The sequence below is a fragment of the Amblyomma mixtum genome, chromosome 9 (assembly GCF_055824585.1).
Source record: "Amblyomma mixtum isolate Tamu chromosome 9, ASM5582458v1, whole genome shotgun sequence".
Classification (NCBI taxonomy): Eukaryota; Metazoa; Arthropoda; class Arachnida; order Ixodida; family Ixodidae; genus Amblyomma; species Amblyomma mixtum.
The window spans coordinates 10,712,860-10,734,367 of NC_143020.1; the positions used below are offsets into that span (position 1 = coordinate 10,712,860).

General features: G+C 48.2%; 2 protein-coding genes across 2 annotated transcripts; both read right to left on the bottom strand.

Moving 5' to 3' along the window:
• Nucleotides 1–11,336: 11,336 nt before the first annotated feature.
• LOC149328294 (uncharacterized) lies at nucleotides 11,337–16,481 on the bottom strand. The gene is made up of 7 exons (XM_089560261.1): nucleotides 16,303–16,481; nucleotides 15,860–16,024; nucleotides 15,588–15,774; nucleotides 14,251–14,514; nucleotides 13,828–13,999; nucleotides 12,845–12,993; nucleotides 11,337–11,859 (listed from the first exon to the last, which is right to left on the bottom strand). The coding sequence occupies exons 1-7, from the start codon at nucleotides 16,453–16,455 to the stop codon at nucleotides 11,642–11,644; spliced, it is 1,308 nt and encodes a 435-aa protein (XP_089416387.1). The 5' UTR covers nucleotides 16,456–16,481; the 3' UTR covers nucleotides 11,337–11,641.
• Nucleotides 16,482–18,663: 2,182 nt separating this feature from the next.
• Nucleotides 18,664–21,081, bottom strand: LOC149328295 (uncharacterized). Its single transcript, XM_089558954.1, has 4 exons — nucleotides 20,260–21,081; nucleotides 20,106–20,181; nucleotides 19,552–19,731; nucleotides 18,664–18,833 (listed from the first exon to the last, which is right to left on the bottom strand). Exons 1-4 carry the CDS (start codon nucleotides 20,584–20,586, stop codon nucleotides 18,664–18,666), a joined length of 753 nt encoding a protein of 250 aa, XP_089415080.1. The 5' UTR covers nucleotides 20,587–21,081.
• Nucleotides 21,082–21,508: the final 427 nt, after the last annotated feature.

The window sequence follows — 21,508 nt, forward strand, 5'->3', positions numbered from 1 at the left end:
AGCTCTCCGTTATCACGGGCGCGTGCATATTTCCGCGCGCGCTCTAGAAACACAGTAGTAGTAGTAGTGAAACTCTACTGCATTAAAAATACAGCAGTTAGCTTATATGAGTCTGCATTTACCTATTGTTTTGTGCAATCCAGAGCGCCATGCAGTGCCATTAGATTCCTGCATGTACACACGTGCTCTCTACATATAGACTAAATGCGCCATTCACGAGATAAGTGCGTCGAGTCGAATCATGTGCATATTCACCGTCCGAGATTTTGTGTGTATATCCGAGAGTATACATTTGGTATGCAACAATTATGCTATCAATTTTCTGTTACCTACTGTTCAGAAGAAATAGCAGCTGTTAGCATTTGTCATTGACATGAGGCACTTGTAAAGTGGTACCAGCCTAGTACCAAATTTTTGCTAATTCATTCTTTTTCATTCCTTTAGCAGGTACAGGTACACTGCGTACAGGCAGTTTGTACGCTGGATGTGGGTCTGGCTCGGCCGAAAAAATCGCAAAGTGCTCCCCAGCTGTGTCGTCAGCGAGATAAGGAACGCCTTTCCTGCCGCTCGCTATGCTGGGTTTAAGTACCCCGAGTAGTTGTGTAACACATGGAAGAAGAGAGCATGTTTGGGCGTGTTGGTGGTTCACACTTCAAAAGGAAATAATAGTGCACTATTCAAAACAGGACGAACGAGAAGAAACGGCCATGCACTAACATTCAACTCAGGATTCGATAAATTCTGAGTTGAATGTTAGCGCTAGTCCATTCCTTCTCGTTCATCCTGCCTTCCTTTGTGCACTATTATTTCCTTTTTGAGGTGTGCAATGATCGACTGGCCTGAAAAAAATAATGGTCATAAAAACTGTAGTGCTTTATTCATATGCACGACAATCAGCTTCAACTCAGTATACAGAAGAAAAAAGGTAGCCAAAAAAAGCCCTTGAGGTGGGAGTAGGAACGGTACACATTTCGGCAAGTTGCTTACATGTTTTGCACAGATTGTTGAAAGGTGATAGGGATACTGAGTTCCACGTTACATTTCTACAAGCTGTGGATTGACCAGTGGTGAAGAAAAATGGAGGTGTGCGATCAGCATGTTCGAGGTTATCTGCTGTATGAGACTTTGACACGCACTTTTAAGAAGCCTTTCAATAATGCCATTCCTTTAGATACATTGTTGTGAATGAATGCATTGCCAGGCATTTGTTACATAAGCTCAGAGAGCTGTTGCACCCTGCTGCAGCTAGGCACATAGGCTGCATGGTAAGGTCTTGAAGGCAGCCATAGAAAATAACAGCAGCCATACATGTGGCCACATAGCCGTACATTTCCAGGTTTATGATGAAATAATTCCAACTCATACACTCGGAAGTTGAGACAGAGGTTATCCCACACACTGTCAAACAGCAACGCGTGACAGCAACCTGTGCTCTTGCCGCATTGCAATGCATCCACAACCAGGAAGTTGAGACGGAGGTTTTCCGACACACTGTGAAACAGCAACGTGTGACAGCAACTGTTTGTCATTGCTCTTGCTGCATTGCAATGCATCCACATTGCTGATTTGGTGCTCGCAAATAACAAAAAATGGGCTCCATGCAACACGTCCAAGCATGCCTGATACTGATTGTCCCACAACTTTTATGCTCCGTTTTACACATAGCAGACAACACTGCGGAGGCCGCGGAAGCAGTGCATCCACTAAACCACATTACTCCGCCATGTATCATTTGTCGATCTAGAAACTGGTGAGTGTATGGATAAAAACCGCTATCAAAAGATGTGGTAGCATTGAAATCACCGTCAAAGCTACGAGGCACTCAGTGTCTGGGCCCTCTGGCTGTAACTTAACTGTGTGTGGACTACTTTATGGGCGCGAACTTAGTAGAAGCCGTTTACCCTACTGTAAGGAGATAGCGCCACCCAGCGTCGTTTGTGAGGAGAAGACGAATAAACTTCAACTTCAACAACTTCAACTTCAAGAAACACGAGGAGCGCGTGCGGAGGGGTACGCCGGGCCAGGTGGAAGAGGATTACGTGGCAGAGAAGAGCACGGTGGGCGACGGACGTGGACGAGTTCTGCTGGCTCCCCGAGCTCCGGGCTTGGGCCTCAGCCGCAATGGGACCCGGGTAGAAGTTCCGTAAGCGGAGGTGGTGATTTCTTCACCATACTTCTCGGGTAAGGCCATCGCGCGGTGCTTGTCTACACCCCTGTACGACATCATAATAGGCAATGTCCCTGGCGCTAAACCTCCATTCTCGGTCGACCCGCCAGTTCTAACTGATCAGGCAGTTTCCCTTGCCATGACGAGTTCGGTCGATGTTCCTTCCCTTACGGTGACAGCAAAGGTTTCAGAGAGTAGTAAAAGCCCCACTCTGAACACACTCCACTTGTCACGGCCGGAGTTTCGCCTCAAACAGGAAGAAGACCCGACCTTAGAGGTGTGTCGCAGGAAGTTGGGGCAAATATTTCGTGGCAAGGGACAGACCGCCCACTCTTTTGGTACAGATGACAGTTCTTTTCCGAACATACCAAGTGTGTCCCGGCCGAGTCGTTGAACAAGCGGTGGTACCGAAGTGCTTACGCACGCAAATCCTCATGTCGGCGCATGACAGCGCATTATCCGGTTATCCGGTCATACACAAAACGATTGCTAAGGTGCTCAGTGAGTTTTATTGCCCCGGTGTACAGGCTGACATTAAAAGTTATGTCAGATCGTGTGATATGCGTCAACGAACTGTGTCGAAGGCAAGGGAGAACAGGGTAAATAACGCCGTAGGACGGGAACATTTAAAATCATGGTGGAGACCGAGGTCGGTTTGGAGAAACTGGTTTCACAAAGGAAAACAGAAGTACTAGCTGAAAGAGTTCTCGGGACGGTGAAGTGGTTTGATGTGAAGAATGGAATACGGAAGAATGTAGCCCACACCTGTTCTTGTTGCCATTGTCTTTGTTTGCTCATGTTTGCTTTTGAGTGTCGGCTACCTACTTTTTATGCCTTGCGTGTTTCTTCAGCCTCTATGGACGCTTTACTTTACGTTGACTTTTCATATACTCTCTGTGTTGTGTGTGCGATTGTCTGTGTACGCTTTGAACATTGACAACCGTCGTATTGTGTGTGGCGTGTAGTGTGCGCGCTGTGGTGTGGTGTGCTGTGGTGCGATCGTCGAACGCGTCTGGGGTCGCTCTCCTGAAGTTGAGTTTTTTCCCTTGGAAAAAACTTCCGAAGAGGGGTCCTTCTGTAAGGAGATAGCGCCACCCAGCGTCGGTTGTGGGGCAGAAGACGAAGAAGCACGAGGAGCGCGTGCGGAGGGGAACGCCGGGACAGGTAGAAGAGGATTACGTGGCAGAGAAGAGAAGAGCGCGGTGGGCGACGGACGTGGACGAGTTCTGCTGGCTGCCCGAGTTCCGGGCTTGGGCCTCAGCCGCAGACGTCCGGGCCACCAGACCCGGACATCCATCGTCGAGAGCCTCAACCACCAGGCCCAGGCGCCACTCTTCTCCGTCCATCCGTCAGCTGCTCCACACAGGCCGCCGCTGGCGCCTACGTGGCCTTTCCGGGATACCAGACCTGGGAACCGTGCTGGGAGCCCGCTGACGCTGCAGTAGCGCTGAAGGCCAATGGGGAAACGCCCGCAACAGTGCATCGACACTGGAACGCCCAGAGACTGCCTGACTGCCCGACACCCAGCCAGTCCTCCCCGCTCGATGCTCGCATGAGAGACAAGTAGTGTGCCTTTCCTTTTTGACTTTCTTTTTCCTGTATTTGTCGCAAGGATTTTGTTCTGTTCCCCCCGTGTGTGCGACCCAGTTGATCGTGCCAGTCCTGATACACCCAGGGATAGGAGCGGTGAATTTTTGTCTGTTGTTTCGCACTGGCCTGCCTGGCCCTGCCATGCTCATTCGCCTTGTCCGCCGCCACGACCACAACGTCTTCGCACAGAGGCCGGCCACCGAACCGCGTCAAGGTCCAAGTCTTCTACCGTGTGTTGTTGCGTTGCTCTCTTGTTTCTTTCCTTTTTTGTTCACGCCCATACTGAAATTGGTTTCCTTTCCTATAAAAGCCACCTCGTTTATTGCTTATACCTTTAGTGTTTGTGTTAAATACAACCTGCAATCTCACACAATCCTCACACCTACCAACCACGTATCATACCGCCACGTGCAAGTTTACTTCTCGAAGCCTTGATGAGTCGCAGGATGAAAATGTGGCCAGTCACGGCACCTTAGGCTTCTCGCAACGATATACAAGGTGTGTCCGGAAAGTAATGCAAGTATTTTTTTCTAGCTCTGCTATCAGCCCTACTGCGCTCGGATTGGTTGGGTTAGGCGGGGGGACTTTCAACTTTTCATCACTGCGCAGTCTGCCCCAAGCTCTGGGAGTGTCAGGATCGCTGATTCCATGTACCTACTGATAGTGCTGTGTCACGACATGCGATGGCATCTGCACGCGAACACAAATCCCCTTGCCCCAAGAAGGCAAGAATGAGAAGTCGAAAACGAAAACAATACTAATTGTCTTTTTGGACGCCAAGGGTGTGGTTCACAAAGAATTTGTACCCTGAGGACAAACAGTCAAAGCGCTCTACTGCGTGCGTGTGCTTGAGAGACTGAGAAAAAGGGTCCTGCAAGCGCAAAGGGAGATCGCTGATACATGGCAGTTGCATCCCAACAACACTCCCAGCCACACTACTCTGCGCGTATGGGAGTTCCTGGGCAAGCACAACTTGGCGATGCTGCCCCAGCCCCCCTATAGTCCTGACCTTGCTCCAGTAGACTTTTCCTGTTGCTGAGACTCAATAGTGCCCTGAAAGGAGTCCGTTTTGGCAACATCGAAGCGATCCAAACCACTGTGACAAAGGCTCTAAACGAGGTTCCTGTCGACGCCTTCCAGGATGCGTGCAGTGCATGGCAGATTTGCAAGCAAAAATGTATAGATGCCAAAGGGAACTTTCCAGAATTTTAAACATTTGTAACAATATCTTCAATAAATATTTTTCTACAGATAAAATTGCATTACTTTCCGGACATACCCTGTATGCTTGTGTTCACTTAGGTTGTATGGCAGATTACTTTTTAAGCACGGACTTAGCCTGTGTGAACAGGCACACTAGCTTTGGCAGTGTTGCCTGCTATGTATGAAATAGAGTATACACACAAGCAAGAACTCCATATACCTTCATCACTGGTTTAACTGTGAGGATGTAACAAATGCTTTGGCTAGACAATATTCCAACACACACCCCAACTGCTTTTCAGGCAATTATTTCCAAACTGGTGTTGACTTCTGGAATAAAATAGCAAGACTTTTCTTGGTCACCCCATACAACAACAAAAAAAGGGCACTGTGACATGGCACTTGCTTGAAGCTCAAAGCGTGACATGAAGTGCAGCCAGTCTTCCTCAGCAAAATAACAATAATAGCCATCTCAAACACTAATCCGACAAGAGTAGAACTAAACAATAATCTTGGTATACCAGCCATAACATGCTGACATAAGCAAAGGAACAGAAAGGCAACGGAACAGTTCTTGGGGTCTCAATCTTGTCACAGCAACATCAATGTAACAGCAGAATAGACCACTCATTTTCCCCCACAGTAACAAGTTGTGCCAACTCCTGACGCAAACAAACATCTGTAACATTAAATACTGACTGATAGCTCGATACCCCTTGGCAGCAATGCACAAAACAAAAAATGACAAAGCAAATAGTGACATAGGCACAAACTATGAGGCTGATAAAAAGCAAGCAACAAGAGCTTGCATGTGTGCCATATACAGCAGGACATGTTGCACAGCAAGTAGCTTTGTAGCATCCAAGCTAGTGGTTGTGCAAAAGACATTCACAAGAGGGACAACCAGGACTAACACCTGCCCCATCTGTCCAGCTGGATGTCATTTTTTTTTTCTGCAGAGCCCTTAACTCTCATGTCACATTCAACCTCTTCGCATTTCCTGCCAAGGTCACACCAGAAGACCACAGCTTGATAAAATCGCTGGTGGGTGATGGATGATTTTAGTAGTATAGCATATGTTCAAGAAGTACTGGGACTACATTGCACTTGGATACAATATTCTTAAAAATTCTCCCAAAAGTTTGTCACGCACCGAACACCTCCCTATCTTGCACTTTTGCAAGGTTTCGACAGCATCACTGCTTTCTTGAGCAGCCACCTTGTCCATCTGCTGCATATGGCACGACACCTTTCGTCATAGTCATGCCTGTGCCCTCCATCCTCAGTGTGCATAAGAATACTCGTTCCGTGGGCGCATTATAGGAGTGGAGAGCCGCTGCAGCAGCACAGTGGCTATGGCGCTTGGCTGCTGACCCAAAAGATGCGGGTTCAATCCTGGACGCAGCGGTCGCATTTCAATGGAGGCGTAATTCTAGAGGCCCGTGTGCTGTGCGATGTCAGCGCACGTTAAAGAACCCCAGGTGGTCGAAATTTCCGGAGCCCTTCGCTACGGCGTCCCTCATAGCCTGAGGCGCTTTGGGACCCATAAACCAAACCATTATAGGAGTTGAAAAACATCACCACCCACAGTGTCCTGGTTTCCTGGATGAAACTGTCGCGTCAACCAATATGAGGCTGGGCAAACATCGGCTGATTTATTGGCAGTAGTGCAAAAGGTTCAATGAGCGAGGAGGGGGTCCAACCAGGACGCTACTCCACAGGATACTACTCCAACCAGTGAGTAGTATCCAGTTGTGCTTTGAGGGCTGTCTTTAGCAAATGGCGGAACTTTTCAATCAAGCCGTTGGCGATAGGATGGTAAGCAGTAGTGTGAATTTGAGACGTTCCGAGTAGATCCATGAGATTCTTGAAAAGGGAAGACTCAAATTGGAGGCCACGGTCAGCGGTGACAGTCTAGGGAACCCCGTATCATGGCACCCAGCCGGCGACGAATGTTCTGGCGATGGTGCCACAGGTGGAATCGGGGAGAGGGAAAGCTTCAGGCCAGCGAATGAAACGGTCAATGCACGTAAGCAGATAGGAATATCCAGTAGAAGGTGGCCGAGGGCTCAAGATATCGATGTGGCCACTGTCGAAACGTGCTGATGGCGGAGGGACCAAGTCGAAAGGAGATGTCGTGTGTCACTGTGCTTTAGACTGTTGACGTGCTAGGCAAGTACGGGCCCAGGAGCGCATGTCTTTGTTGATGCCAGGCATAATGCATTGCATAATGAGATGCTGCGTGGCACGAAATCCAGGATGGGAGAGGCTGTGTAGGGCTTTGAAAACAAGGTGACGAAACGCAAAGGGGCCAACAGGCGGGGAGTGCCTGTCGCTGTGTCACAAATGATGGGCACGGGGCACGAAGGGAGGAGAACTTCACGAAGAGCCAATCAGCTGGGGCCCTTGAGAAGGTCCTTAATTTCCGCATCCTGGTGCTGTGCTGTGGTGAGAGCGGCAAAGTCGAGGTTGGCTGACGAGGTGGCAGAAGTGAGGGAAGCAGTGACAGTGCATCAGCCGGGGCGTTGTCAAGGCCTTGCACATGTCTGATGTCTGTCGTAAATTCCGTCACGTACAAGAAATGGCGGATTTCACGTGGCGAAAATTTACTGCTCTCCGACTTGGTGGCAAAAGTGAGTGGCTTATGGTTGGTGACAATGTGGAACTGCCGACCTTCCAGGAAGTGCTTGAAATGCCGAACGGACATGCAGATGGCTAAAAGCTCACAGCCAAATGTACTCTAGCACCTTTCAGCAGGGGAAAACTTCCGGGAGAGAAAGGATAGAGGGCTCCAGGCACCATCCACGAGCTGGTGAAGTACAACTTGAACGCCGGTGTCCAACGCCAATGTCTGTCACTCCAACGCCGGTGTCGGTCATGAGGTGTAGGGGTGCATCAGGACGAGGATGGGCCAGGAGGGCGACACTGGATAGCTTCACTTTGGCAACTTCAAAAGACTCTAGAGCGGCGGAAGACCACATAAGTTGTGCAGACTTGGCTTTCTTGCCTTGAAGCATGCCTATCAATTGTTTGAGGAGGGCTGCACAGTGAGGGATAAATGGGCGATAAAAACTGATACGACCAAGAAATTCACGGAGTTTGTGAATTGAAGTAGGCTGCGGCAATTCTTGAATGGCCTTGACTTTGGATGGAAGAAGACGGATACTCGAATGGTGAACGCGGTGGCCGAGGAAGTCGAGCTCCAAATTGCCAAAGCCACACTTGGCTCTGTTGATGATGAGGCCATATTTAGAAAGACGCTGGAAAAGCTGCCAGAGGTGTTGCAAGTGCTGTTCAGCATTGCCGCTGAAGACCAGGAGATCATTGATGTAAGACATGCAGAAGGGAAGACCCCGAATGACGGTGTCCACAAAGCGTTGATATGTTTGTCCTGAGTTACAGAGGCTGAAGGGCATGTGGATATATTCAAAAAGGCCGAAGGGTGTAATGAAGGCAGTTTTGGGTACGTCAGATGGTTCCACAGGGATTTGGTGGTAGGCTTTGACCAGGTAAATTTTAGAGAAAATGGTGGCGCCATACAACAATGCTGTGAAATCCGAGATGTGAGGTATGGGTAACGGTCCGGAACTGTTGCGTTGTTGAGAGCGTGGTAACCACCACATGGCTGCCAGCCCCCGGTGATTTCTTCAGTACCATGTGGAGAGGTGATGCTCAGGGTCTAGGGGAGGGTCGGATAATGCTGAGTTCAAGCATGGGCTCAAACTTGTTGCGGGCAATCTGTAACCGGTCTGGAGCAAGGCGCCGAGGTCAAGCGTGTGCAGGCAGGCCGGTGGTCCCAATGTGGTGCGTGACCTGGTGCTGGACGGGCAGTAAGAAGTAGGATGGGCAGAGCAGGGATGGGTATTTGTCCAGGATGGTCTCAAAGGCCGACTGGGGTATGCTGGGCATAGAGGCAAGCGGTCCTCGAAGATAGAGGTCCTGAACAGTGAGGTTCGTCATGACGTCCACGAGACGCTTGCAGTGCATGTTGACCAGCACATTGTAGTGGCACAGGAAATGAGCTCATAAGATTGAATAGCACACGTCCGCAACCAGGAAAACTCACCAAAATACACGTCGGAGGCCCAAATTTAGTGCGAGGGCATGTCCTTCATACACAGCGGTGGGGTGAGATTGGCAGCTTGGAGCTGTGGGCCAGAATGGTGGAGGGTGACGATGTAAGGGTGCGGGGTAAAACGCTCACCTCTGCCCCGGTGTCCACAAGAAATTGGAGGCTAGAAGTGTGGTCACGAATGAAGGATAAGCAGGTAGCCTCCGTGCCGACACCACTCGCCGCTTCTAGTGGTCGATGATCGCCCGATGTTTATTCAGGTAGTCCATTCCCAAAATCACGTCTCGCGAGCATTTCTGTAGGACCAGGAAGGTTGTAGCATAGGTTTGCCCATTTACTGTAACTCTCGCGGCGCAGCGTCCTGACGGCGTAATAAGGTTACCACCTGCAGTGCGGATCAGCGGGCCATCCCAAGTTGTCACTTTCCTGAGTCGGACAGCGAATGGACCGCTCATGACGGAGTAGTCAGCTCCTGTGTCGACCAAAGCAGTAACCGCGTGACCGTCGACCGTAACTTCAAGGTCACTTGTTCGCATTTTTGTGCTACACGTGGTCTTCGGTGTACGATCTCGGCTTCGTCGGGTAGTGAGGCTGCGGTGGGCGTACTCCGACGTTACTTCTATGGGCAGCGGTAAAGGCGTCAAGTCTGGCCGCGTCGTCGTCGGTGTTGTCATCGAAGTTGCCGTCGGAGGTGTCGTCGGTGGAGGATCTTTGCCCTTGCGCTTAGAAGCAACCTCACCTCCAGAGGCTGCTTTATTCAGTTTAACCTTCGGGGGCTGTGGGAGCGCCCACGCACCGCCTAACCTCGGTTAGGAGATACAAAGCGCGGTAAAGATGGCGACGGGGAACGTGATAGGCGGCTCGGCGATGAGCATCCTTCCCGACGCAAAAAACTCCTCTATTTCGGCTGGTCGCTGGCCAGGTCGGGGTTGTGGAGCGTCGTAAGAGAACCCTCGGATGCCCAGTCTTCTGTATGGGCAGTGCCGGAGACTGTGACCAGCTTCGCCACAGTGGAAGCATAGTGGACGGCGCTGGTCGGGAGTTCTCCACTCGTCGCATTTCCTCGTCTGTGTGCGGCGCTCGTAGGACGGGCGGGTTGGGGCGAGAGGGCGGCGGTCCAATGCAGCTGGCTGTGAGCGATAGGGGCTTGGGTCCCGTCGTCGAGGTGCAGGATGGCGCACTGCTGCGGTGTAAGTCATGGCTGGGGGCTGCAGAGGCTGCGTGGATGATGGCGTCACTCCCAAGGCCTGCTGAACTTCACCCCGGATGACGTCACTGAGCGAAGTAAGCTGCGGCTGCGTTCCCATTGGCAGCAATCGTCGGAGCTCTTCACGCACAACTTGACGTATAACCTCCCGCAGGTCATTGTTGTTAGCGGTGTCCAGGCAGCTTGCTGACAAAATGCGCTGCTGGCGGTCATACTGGCGGGCTCGGGCATCAAGAGTTTTTTCCATCGTGGATGCCTCTTCTACAAATTCCGCGACGGTTTTCGGTGGGTTCCGGACGAGGCCGGCAAAGAGTTGCTCTTTGACTGCTCGCATAAGAAGCTTTACTTTTTCTTCTTCTTTCGTGTCTGCGTCGGCACGCCGGAAGAGACGCTTCATCTCCTCAGTGTACATTGCAACGGTCTCGTTTGGATGTTCTATGCGAGACTGTAGCAGCTGCTGGGCTCTCTCCTTTCGTACGACGTTCGTGAAGACCTTCAGAAGCTGCTCCTTGAAGGTTTCCCAGTTCGTGAGGCTAGCTTCCTCATTCTCAAACCAGATTCTTGCTGGTCCTTCCAAGGTGAAGAAGACGTACCTAAGTTTCGCAGCATCATCACAGTTGTTGAAGACAGCCACACGGTCGAACTATTCCAGCCATTCTTCGGGGTCGGCGCCAGGCGAAGCGTCGAAGGTTGGTGGCACCCGGGGCTGCTGAAGGATGATTGGAGTCATTGTCTGGGGCAAGCTCATGGCAGACGTTTCTGCTGGCTTTCGCTTCCGGGTAGGGTCCGGCAGAATCCTGAACTCAGGTGCGTCCCCTTGCAGGCGTCGGCTTGCGCGGTGGACTGGACTCAGGTCCTGCGGTTGATGACTCAGAGGGCTGGCATCACGACTTGTAGGGGGTGCCCGGAACATGGAAGGCTACCCCGCACCTCCACCAGATGTCACGTTGTAGTGACGGCAGTCCAGCGGTCAGGAAGACACCGGAAATACTTGCAAATGAAGCTCTTTATTTGGGCTGACTTGCGCCCGCAAAAGAACTGAATCACTGGGTGGCGGCGTAAGCAACAAGCGTGCTCGTCAATCGTCGAACTACGAATGCCCACTGCTCGCGGCATCATTCAATTTAAAGCCAGCAAGGAAACTTCGAGATAACAGGTCGAGATCATCTAGAGTAATCTAGAAACAAGTAGATGCAGCTGTTCATGGCTGTGATCAATCGAGATTAGTCCGGTCGCTTCTCGTGTCACGAACAAAAATGATAACACCCCTTTTGTGCGGCCTTGCGCAAACGAACGGACGCTACAATGATACGTGGCAATATAAACAAGCTTCCTCAACACAACCTGTGGGAAGTTGCTGGCACAGATTGCCACCACCATGGATGTGCCAGTGTGTGACTCATCATGCAGCCTCATCACTGGTGCGTTCCATGCGCCTAGCTCGACCTTCATCCGACTCAAACCTTGAAAGGTGGTTCCGCACGAGCGCTGCCTTGTCCACTGCCCCAAAAGCGCTTGTAAGTGGTGGCGGTGGTGAAGGCAAAGTTGTCAAATGCGATGCACCAAAACTCCCACTGTCCACCAGCTCATCCACAATTTCCAGCAGATGCCCAACATAACCTGCACCAAGCACACAGAAAGCAATGAAAAAAACATATCAAACTTGATTAAAAAAACAAAGTATGAGGGTTTCTCCTGCTGTCTCTCTGCTTTCTTTACGTACCCAAGGCAGCAGTGTAGGTATTTAGTTTAAAAGTACCCAAATTGCTGTTACAAGTTGAAAATACATGACGCTGAAGCTTCCTGCTCTCCTCTGGTATCCTGGAGAAACAATACGCTGCTGCAAGGCACAGAAGCAGCTTTTCTAAACACGTCACTGAAAAGTAAGTGCATCTCTTTAAACCTTGCACTTTGCAAAGAGCTGAGCTGCAAAAGTCCCAGTGAACCATAGGTTGGTCTAGAGTATGGTGAAATTGCCTCTGAAAAAGATGATGATAGCACAGTGTTGTGTTCAGCTGTGGGCGCCACACTGAGCAACATTTTTTACCACGGCCAGTAACCATGATCGGAAAGAAAAGTTTTTAAAAATGTCATCCATGAAATGTCAACATTATGCGCTCAATGAAGCTTACGAAAAAGGGTGACTGCAGGCATGCGGGCCACAGTTTGAGGAATGTCTGCATACTGCAACTGCCAGAAGCATATATTTTTATTGCAATCTCTTGGAAAAAGTTCTCCCAATGCGTCTTTACAGTGCTTACTGAATGTGCGAACAGGTGTGTCCTGTACACTAGTGCAATAATGTGCGTATTTTTTTGCGAAGCTGTCATTTACACATGGGTGCAACTTATACACAGCAGTAAGTTCAGCAAAAAAAATGGTATACGACAGCCCGTGCTGGTGTCAACCTGCGTGGTCCCTCCTGGTGTACAGTAACGCTGGAAGCAGCTTGTGCATGCCACAACTGCTTCAAGGCTACTAGTGCAAGCAATATCATTTTTCGTATAATCTTTGGTGCACGCATCTGCAGCAAAAAGTGGGCTAGATATGCTGTATTAACTGTAGGCATTCAAGTTTTGCCTTCCTCCTGCAGTTGTATACGCACCAAAAGTTGCAGGCTCTTTGACTGGGCATGCCACTGGGTTGCCTTTCCTGGCTTTGGGGTGTTTCACTGCCCACTGACGCCTTCCCATGGCAGTCCTGCGTTGCACCCTGTCCGCATTCTCATTGTAGTGCAGAGCAGCCAGTTCTGACCTGTGCAAAGAGATGCCGAATATCAAAAGTGCACACCACAACCTACACAACTGCTAAGGAGAAGATACTTTACACCCAGTTTTGCAAAAAGCATGCCTACATGCACGCTGCAAGGAGAGCAAACCTTTGAACACTTTTTTTGGAAAACACGATGAAATGCTTTATCATACATTGTGGAGAGCCCGGAGCTGTGTGCCTCAGCCCGGTGCATTTCTGTCCTAAATCCCAGCCAATTTTTTCTTTTGTGTGTTGCTTTACTGCTGCACATGACCATAAACTTATTGCAGCATCGGTGCATCTTGAACAAAACATGTTTCTCAGTAATCACTGCTCACTCTTTCATCACCCTCGTAGTGCTGTAAAGCAGTATCTCTATGACTTCTTTATAACAGACATGACTGTCACTGCAGGTATTCATGCGAGAATGTTATTCCAGAATTCAATGAAATTGAAAGTCCTTTATTGTTAAAGGGGAAGCCAAAAGAATTCTATGAAGCAAGAGGGTTATCGGCACAGTAGCAAACCCAAGAAAAAGTGCAGTACAGAATACCTAGTCGCATTTTCCAACTTGCGGTCACATGGAGTTGCACTAATTTCATATACAGCTACACCAACTTCCACGATTGCAAATTTCACAATGAGAAATCTTGTGTATACTGTCCGCCCTAACTTTGGTAAATAGATAGTGATAGCTCTATGCATGAACAACAAAGTGTTGACTTGTACAGCAATGCAGGTGCACTGAACACACAAGTCTGGCGGTTTATGATATTTAGCACACAATTGCACCAATGTACTGTTGAGGCGTATATGAAGAAACTGATATCTTCATACCTTGCGAGCATTCCATGAAAGGAAAATGTGTAACTCTTTGGAGCAAACCGATTCAGTAGGGAATGGAATGACTCCAGACTTGAAGTCTGGCAAGCTGGTGACACCTGCTTGATATCCGCAAGCAGGCGATGGTTTTCAACCACGCCACGCAGCTTCTCAAAGGCATCAGTACCTGGCGGCATAAAATTCAAGGATACAACATAAATGCAAGAAGAAACCTTCTGAAGGGTTAGTGTAACAATAAATAATGAAGAGTAGAGCAATGAGCAGGCATGCACTCTTCTTGCTTTCAATGCATCAACCGAACTATCATCAAGTTTGAAAGTGTCATTAGTAACTGATAAGAGTTATTCGTCCTGCGTAATAGCACTGAAAGATATCCCTTTGATACAAATGGCAAGTTAACAGGTTCGATAGAAGTACCTGAAAAAATCCACTTCCTGGGTAAGAGGTCTCCATGCTCGCAGTTGGCATACTCCTCACTGTGGCCACAGTGCTTGTTCTGCACGTGGTTGAGGAGTGACCGCCAGATGGCTACCGCGAGCTCGCCCCTTTCTGCAGCAGTCTGTTGTCTCCTAGCAGCAATCTTCACGGAAAAATAGAGGTGATTGATGATAGAAGTCAGCCACTCTTCTATCACACCACAGCCTCGTGCCCGGGAGACAGCGTGCAGCTTCTTTTTCAGCCCTGGAGTAAAAAAAAGAAGAAATTAGGAAACTAGGCAACTATTCTGCCCATCACTGAAAAAGCCATCATGCAATTGAGAGGTAGTCTTGTGAAATGATGAGTACACTACTTTGATTTATACTCTAAAAAATAATGCAGTCAATAGCACCGTGCACGGACAAAAAATGGCAGCCAATCTACATAGGTGACCAAATGTCAATTAGGTGCGCTAGCACTGCTTTTCCTGGTTAAGAACCAAAACCCACCCAAGGCAGCCTGCCTTCGTGCCACCAGTCTGCCAGAGGTTTCAGACAAACGTCGGCGATATCTTAGATAGGATACTGTCTGGCTGGCTGGCTTGCAAGCAGGCTGCCTTTAGCCTGCCAGATGCCATAGACTAACACTGGCGAAATATGGGACCAGGGATTTTAGCGCTAGAACAGTACAGACCTGAAAATGAACATACGATATACGCATACAATATGTATGCACAATATGACCACTCTACATGCACTGAACAGCAGGGCTAAGTCTGCAGCGATCAGAAATTGTAGATGCATAGAGGTAAGCACACTTGTCTGGAGCGTTCGAGCAGCGTACAGTGGAGCAAATGAACAATGATTTTATTTCATCTGTTTGGCTAGACAATAAGGGCATGTGACTGAACGGTTTTTATCTCTCTGGCTGTGCTTCAAGTACAAGGGTTATTTCTAAAACTCAGTTTATACTTTAAAATTTCCATTTCTTTCTGGTGCAGAGCTCGGCTCAAGCTTCCCTCTAGACAAGTGTGCTCACCTCTGTACTCTTTTGTAGCTGTAGGGCTGCCCATTTTGCAGTTTACAAGACAGTGGTTGTAGATAGAACAATAAGGAAGGAGCACTTATGCCTGTAAAAGCTCCCTACTCTGCTAATATAACAACCTCTCTCTCATCTGCTGGCTGGCTTGATATGGTTCATGGTGGCAGCAAAGCAACTCGTTCGAAAAAACAGGGATGAAAAATACTGATGAGAGGTTTTGTGAGCAACATTAGCTATGCCTAAATATGGCACGAACAATTTTCCAGCGCTGAGAAGAAGAAAAAAGCCCTGCTAACCTTTAGCAACATGCCAAGCATCAATGTAGTGGGGAATATCTGGCCGGTGCTGTCGCATGTGGCTGCGCACCTGAGTGTGCCTGTCGGTGACTATCTCGAGCACACGGACATTGTTGTCATCAAGGCCCTTCAGTGCCCTCTTGAGGCCTTCTAATTCCATGGCACCACTGCTGGAAACTTCATTGGACTGCAACGGGAGGTCGAGGGAAAGAAAAAATTAATCTGATCGGAGCCAACATACTGTACGTGTGAAAACCAAAAAGAGCTCTTACCTGTACAAGCTGCATGTCAATTATACGATTCAATGAAGTGTCCAGCAGTGAGTATGTGCCGTATTTAGCACTGTAGCCAGGGGAATCTGCGCGGCTGTCACCTGCCAACTGGGCTCCAGTCCTGCTCACACAGTTCACCAAAGACTGCTGTTCACGTTCCCACAGCTGAAATAAAATTATATATATAATAAATATATAGAGAGTGTTGCAGGCCCAGAAGTAAGGCAAAAAAAAAAAGGAAACGAAGCGAGAATGTCGAAGCAATGCATTTAACAATACAAATGCACTAATCGGTATAGTAGTACTACGTAGGATTGTCCATTTTCTCAGGACTGGGCGTTGACTCACTTCAGAAATTTATTTTCATAATTAGTCACATGCCCATCTTAGTGTTTAGGATGTATTGGTCGACACAGAAACATTTCCAGAAAAACCATGCTCACCTTGTGCACAGCAGGAATCAAAATGTCCCTTTGCAGGCGATCGTATGTGCGCTTACTAAAGCATGCAATTCCAGCACTCTTGAAGAGCCGCAGTACTTGTGTTGGGCTTGCGCCTGTGAATAAAATTGCAGCGGCCAGAGCAAGGTTCCCCATGGCAAAGCGCCTCCTCTTTGGCTGGCTGTGCCATCTCAAAATATGGCCATCTTGGCATGTGGACGTGACCACAGCGAGGGAGCCAGAAACCTGCGCAAGAAAGAAAACGGACCTATACAGTACCCTATATGTGCCAAAATTTAAGGGCTGCACCTCCTGTTTCATTTCATTTATTTTATCCATAAAGGCCCCACAGTATTATATAAGTAAGGGGTACAACTGGTGTAAATACATGCATAAGAAAAACACACGCACAATGAACACAACACTGCAAACTGTAAGCACTAAAAAAATAACATGAAGAGGACCACGGAATGACAGATAAAGGACGAGCAAAATACTGAAAAAAATGCATGTGCAGCAGTTTGCACAAGTGAAAGTCGTTGAATGATTCATAGTGAGGCGGACAAAATGGTTTGTAATCATTGCATAAAAGGACTGTGTCGTTGCGTGAGGCATTCCAGAGGGTTATTGCATTGGGAAAAAAACTTTCATCGCTAAAGAACGCTCTTGATGCTGGCTATGGGGTGGCTGCGGCTAAGGTGACTGGAAATTCTGATCAGGGGTTTCATCAGGGGATGCCTTGACGTCGGATGGCAGAAAAAGCTGAAGAGCAGGCAAAGGCGTGAGGTGATACGGCGTGACTGGAGTGTCTACTGCATTAGGGGGAAAATCAGTAGGATTCCATACTTTTGGTATTTACTGATAAACCATAAAATATGAGCCTCGAGGCATTTTCGTTTGAAGTGGAAAACAGAAAAACCCCAAATTTTAACTGACCTTGAAAAACAAAATGGCATTTTCACATGAAGAAATGTTCTACACTACTTTTTTTCTCAACCTGGAACACAGCCCCACTGAACTGTCCTTGGGGTCATTCCTTTCTGCAGAAACCATATTCCCTACACCGAATTCCCTTCCAGTACCTTTACCATAATTACAGTTAAAAATGCAAAGTAGCAGTGCTTCAGCGATAGTCTTCGACTCTGCATTGTATATGCAGGAAATGACTGCCGAACTTTACGAGTCATGATGAGAATTGGTCGCGGTGCCCATAAGAGAAATTTGGCATCTTTTGAACGTTGTTCTGATGGAGTCTATGAAGATGCCATCTTTCAGTGCTGTGAGAGAACTGGCTGTTCATGTATCAGCAATGCTTACAGGCTCCAGGGGGGCATGCCGTGAATTTCATGCTGCCTGCACGTCCCTTGGATTGCCAGTTCAGCAACTGGCCACAGTGATTCCCATGCGCAGGTACTATTTTTTCAAGCACTCACTGATGTTCTTGCTTACTGGAAAGTAATCGAACAATTCGCGGAGACCACAGCTAAAGGTGAAAAGTTCGAGAAGGTGCGAACACTACTCGCTAACGCTGAGGACATGACTGTACTTTTTGCAAAGTGTGATTACTCGGCCAAGAACGTCCTGCCAATAATCACAATACAAAAAGCCTTCAAGTCTGAGGAAGTGCTTGTCTGCTACGTGCCCTGAAGCGTGCTCGGTCTAGAGTCCCCCTCGTTAGTCAATGCCTTCCTGAGCAGCAAGAGTTTGTCGCGAGCACCGACACTCTTACACCCGACCAGCTCTGATGTCTGAGAGAAATGCGCGCTCAGCTTTCATGAACACTCGCTTTTTCATAGTCTGACGTCTAACTCAGGTGAAGGTCAAAACTGGGCACCTAGTGATCGAAGCACGAAGTCCCGTAGTGAAGATTTTGCTTCATAACTCTTTCCCATTTACGGACGGCATGGGTGACAACAATGATGGATGGGAGAAGAGGTGTGCCGCATACACAGGACATCCCTCAAAAAAGGTCCATTCCAGAAAAGCTTGCTGTTTGCTCTAAAAGACAAAAAGTATTTCCATACCTCTACTGATGACTGTGCAGGAAGGTGGCATTTCCTGCAAAACTTCACAAGGTCCAGGAGGCTTTCCTCGAACACAATGATTTTGCGAGGACGTGGTTCAACAAGAGAACTGTAAAGCAAATGTATGTTCCATTTAACACAATTGCTTTGTTTCCATGCAGCATCTTTCACACCTTTCCTTCAGATGTCAAGGTTTTTAAGAGGTACTACTTGAAAATTAACTTTCTGAAGTGAATATCTCGAAAAACTTTTACAGTTAAACTACCTATTTTGACCAAAAATTTTGCATTCTGTAAGCCATGCATGGAAAGAAAAATCAGCTTCGAGCCATGAGGCACACTTACGCTGCCGAATTCTCCAAAGATGGCTCATACGTAATGTCCATTGGGTCATCCTCAAAAGTCAGTGACAACTCCGGTGGCTCTGGTGTTGGTGGCTGTGGGGTTGAGCACCTCGGCTGTTGGTCCTCCGAGAGCACAATGTCCGCAAAATCACACTCGGTTTGACATTCTGGAATCGAAGGTTAGGCGGGCTATGGATGTGCACATGTTGATACTGAAGAATGCAGGAGCACAACAGCTCTGTGAAAAGCGTGCATTTTGCAACAAGTACAGTCATGAAATTTATGAGCGTGAACATGGGAGTGCGTGACAGATAGCCTCGAACCCTACTTGTGGTGATATGTGGCAGCCGCTTTCATAAACAGAGTGGAAAGGGAGGTGTGTCTCACAGCTCGCCAGAAGCAGGCAAGGCGGCATTACCCTTTCCATCAAGTTGCGGAAAGCAGCCGTCGCATATCGCCACAAGTAGCTCTCAAGGCTACTTGCCACATACTGGAGAGTTCACGGTAATAAATTTTATGACTTTACAGTTGTGGTGCTACTTCTTTAACACTTGCTTATAAAAAAAGTTTTCCACAGCAAAAAGAAACATCTGCACTAAGCCTGTTGCTTGAGAGAACTGCACACTAAAACAGTACTCTCTATGGCCACATTACAATAAAAAAACCTACCATCAAAGTCATCAGTTCACAGATTGTTCAAAAAATCGACTAAATCACACTCCCTGGCCAAAGCTATTCAGAAATAAATTGTCCACATCCCTTGATACTTCTCTTGCACACATTATGGAATTAAAGTAGAAACAAGAAGATGTGTACTGTCAGGAGCAAAAGTAGTATACAATACACAGCCACCGCCAGATTTTCCCGGAGAGATTTCATACTCACCCACAGTCCGGGTTGCACTGTCTGTCTGCACACCAATACTTTTCATTTCTGCACGCACTGTAGCTTGTGTCGCCTTCACTGACACTTGCACAGTGCACTCAGTCTGGGCATCGCGTGTACTGCACTCAATGCCCGCTGTGGCTCCGCGTGGTGGTGATATGTCCAGATGATGACCAAGTGCTGGACCAAAATATAATTATCAGAGAAGTCTTGAAGGCAAGTTTTACACACAAAGCACACACCGTATGTGACATGCCTCCAACTATCACGTTAGTGATTGGTCCATCAGGCGCACTGTTCACTCATTTCCATGAGTACAGATAATTCCATCCATATTTCCCATCAAATCACACATGAGCCACATTGAACATGCCAATAAGTTTTAAGATTAATGACACAGCACTATTCTGTAAGTGGTCTAGCCGACGTAGGTGAATGGGTAATCGTACTTGTTAACAACGACCGTCTCTATGATTTTGAGTTCCATTTTTCGACAGTGAACATAACAGTGCGATTGACGCTTACAACGAAACTGATCTGCGGAAAAGTAATACCTGCGCTCGAAGATTGCTCTTCCATGGCCGCTTCCTCGCAGAGACCACCATCATCGCTGCCAACCTCAGCTACACACTGCGCAAAACATCAATACGCCAGCATTACCGCCGCTCTCAATGAAGGTGCCCGCAGACAATCGGATGTAATACAAACCTGACGCTTTGGCGCTGTTGCTCCGCTTACAGGCAGCAGGAGACGTTGTGCAGCAGTGGGATACACCATCGGCACGGCACCGGGCATGAGACAACGCTTCTTCGGAATTCCGAAATTGGCCGCATACTTGTGCTCGTACGAGTCCGAGCAGAAGTGCAGAGAGCAAAGCAGGCTCGATCTCCCCGGCGTCCAATAGTGCCGCCCAGTAGCACGAACAAAGTCTATCCAGGCGTTTCTTAGCGCATCGTCCCGGGGGAACTTGTGAAAACTCACAGGGTCTCCGGATTTGCTGGAGCAGAAGTCCACCGCACAGTAACTCAAAGGCATGACGGTCGTTGTCCGGTTGTCCCAACACGAGCACGATCGCACGCTAATATCGCCTTCGCGGGTTCGCGTGAGGATGCGAAGCACTTCGCGAAATTCCAGTAAGCCTGGCTAGTTCGGGAATAAGTTCAGAAAAATAACCGAACGAGTGGCGGCTCGCAGCAAATGAAGCTCGCTGGTGCGTCAGCTGCGCTCACGCGGCTCGTCACTCGTGCCTCATGGCTGCGGCTGTGCTAGCTGTGTCCCGCTCATCTACGTCACAGTATTTTGATGTGACGTCACTAAACTTCTGTTATATTTCCCCTGTTGTGACGTCAGCGTTGATTGCGCTAGCGATGGGCATCCATTGTGAGAGTGAGCATTTAGGTAATCTTTGGAACCGAATTAAAATATCTTTTAAACGTTTGTTGTGTCCAATATCTGGCTGTGAGTGCCCTTGTGTACAGAGGAATCCAATAACAGGCTTTTTATAGCCTCAAAATTTGGTGTCTCCACCCCTTTAAGGTATGGTAGAGAGAAGGTGAATCTGCTAATGACGCATGTATTCATATTTAGCCCTTCTGCTAACAATGCAGGAACCCTTCTTTTCCGGCACTAAAGTTTTCGATCTATCTCATTCTTCCCTTTTCTTTCCTGCTTTACTGGCGGTACCTATGCTCGGTGCTTTCTCCTAACTATATACTATATTTACACATGTATATTTTTCCTGCATTCATTCCACACTTTGTTCATCATTGATACTCCTTCCCCTTTTCTTTTCCCCTTTTTTTTGTAGTGCATTAGCACTACAACCTCCACGCTGAGAAAATCTGTCCGTACGTTTGCCCTTCTGTAGCCCCCGTTGGCTGGAGTCAAATTGGAAACAGGGAAAATCGTTTTTATTTTTTCAGAGGGAAGGCAGATATAACATCGTGGAAGAGAGTGG